Source organism: Egretta garzetta, unplaced genomic scaffold, assembly GCF_000687185.1.
Source record: "Egretta garzetta isolate BGI_Z169 unplaced genomic scaffold, ASM68718v1 scaffold612, whole genome shotgun sequence".
In the NCBI taxonomy this organism is placed as follows: Eukaryota; Metazoa; Chordata; class Aves; order Pelecaniformes; family Ardeidae; genus Egretta; species Egretta garzetta.
In genome coordinates, this window is record NW_009259030.1 from 838,984 (window position 1) to 840,667 (window position 1,684).

Genomic DNA, 1,684 nt, shown 5'->3' on the forward strand with positions numbered 1-1,684 from the left:
CCAAAAGCGTCGCCGCCCTCCGGGTCCCTCCCCCCCCCCCCAGCCGTAGCAGCCCCTTCTTCTTGAGGATGATGCTGCTTCCGATGAGGAAGCTGGAGAAGACAGCCAAGCCCAGGCCAATGTAGAACCCATAACTGCTTTCCAGCCGAGTTATCCAGAAGTTATCCAAAGTCCCATTGTCCTGGACAGAGTCAGCTGGGTCAGCATCACCAATCACTCGGCACACGACCCGGTGAGAAAGGCACGAGAGGGTGACCAGAGACCCTGTGAGACCACCATGGAGATAAAACAGCAAATTACTGAGGTGGTTATCAACAGTGCCTCTGTTGGCCTTTGGACCCCTTCAGATGTCCCTCTGAACAGCCACCCGTGCTGTCACTAACAGCACGTACCCACCACCTCTCAAAAACTCAGGGCACCTCTTTACTCCCATGTGGAAATGGCAAGGTGTGGAGTGACAGATCAAAGGTGTGCAGTTCAAGCAGCTCCTTGACACTGAATGTGTCTGCAAGTCTACACGCTGAACTGGAAGGCCACAAGGACTGCTATAATAATGTCATATGAATTTCCAAATATCCATGTCAGTCTCTCCACCAAACTCCAATGTTATGGGAGAACTATAATTGAACTACGCCTTATGAACACTCAGTCTTGTTGATTCAAGGGCTTTAGTGCTTTCCAGCTAACTAATCCTCACATCTGCCAGCTTGGTCTGCAGCTTACAGCCTTGGGTTTAATGTGGAGCGGTGCCAGTACTTTGTAACTGCGTCTGTTCCAGCTCTGTGTACCAAGCAGTGCCGTGGGATCGCTTGTAAGACAACAGCAGTCTCGTCTTGGATCAAAGTTTCATCTCTACATTGCCTCTACTGTCTAATGGTTTTATTCTACCTATTTGCAGAGTGCCTGAGTGCTTGTAAAGCACACCAAGTCCTGCCAGTGTGGAAAGACTGAAAGCAGGCACGGTTTTCTGCTGTTAACACCAAAAGCACTAAAGCCCCATGTCTCTAGCCAAGGTGGGTTGCTGTGCGTGGGTGGGAGAATTGCTGAGTTTCTTCCTGCTCTCAGACTCCTACCACACCCAGCACATCTATTGCAATCTTCACTCTGAGTGTAGTAAAGACAGCGCGCTGTGGGGAACAGAGCAGCCAGGTGGAGTGTCACAAAAGTCCCTTTGTAGTAAAAGACTTTAATTTTCTGCCTGAACTCACATAGGAATTATGGAGCAGCGAGTATTTGTGGCTCTTCAGGCAGGGGTACATGATGGCTAAACTGCTCACGGTGCTGCTGGCGGCCTGGGCATGGGTCCCACCTTTTCCCTGGGCCAAGAGACTGGCTTAGAACTTCTGCAGCTGCACCCCCTGTCCCCGGCACGTGTAGCTGAGGATTTGGATCCAGTTTGGATCCAAACCTTTTCTAATGGAAAAAATTCCAGTGGCTTTCTAGAGGAGTCTCCAAAGGTTCCCTAATAGGTTTCTTTTTCTAATGGAAAAACATCCTTGATTGTGGAAATACTTCCCGGGGAATAGGGGGGTGTCTTGCCTCCTCGGCTGGGCAAAAGTCTCTGCAAACTGCTACTGGGCGCAAGCATAAAGCAGTGGGATGGGGCGCTTACCCACTGGATGAAGTAATCTTTGGGGGGGGGGGGGGAACCAAAATCCCAGCTTCCCTGTCCGGGCTGGAAGGC

The 1,684-nt window shown here is 50.8% G+C and overlaps 1 protein-coding gene across 1 annotated transcript in view; it reads right to left on the reverse strand.

Annotated features, from left to right (window-relative positions):
• Window positions 1-1,259, reverse strand: part of NIPAL4 (NIPA like domain containing 4) — a 7,806-nt gene extending 6,547 nt beyond the window's left edge. The window contains exons 1-3 of the mRNA XM_009634724.1: window positions 1,209-1,259; window positions 1,079-1,127; window positions 114-264 (exon numbers count right to left, since the gene is read on the reverse strand). Of these exons, the coding sequence (XP_009633019.1) occupies window positions 114-264; window positions 1,079-1,127; window positions 1,209-1,259 (251 nt within the window). The remainder of the gene's footprint in view (window positions 1-113; window positions 265-1,078; window positions 1,128-1,208) is intronic.
• Between the last annotated feature and the right edge of the window lie 425 nt (window positions 1,260-1,684).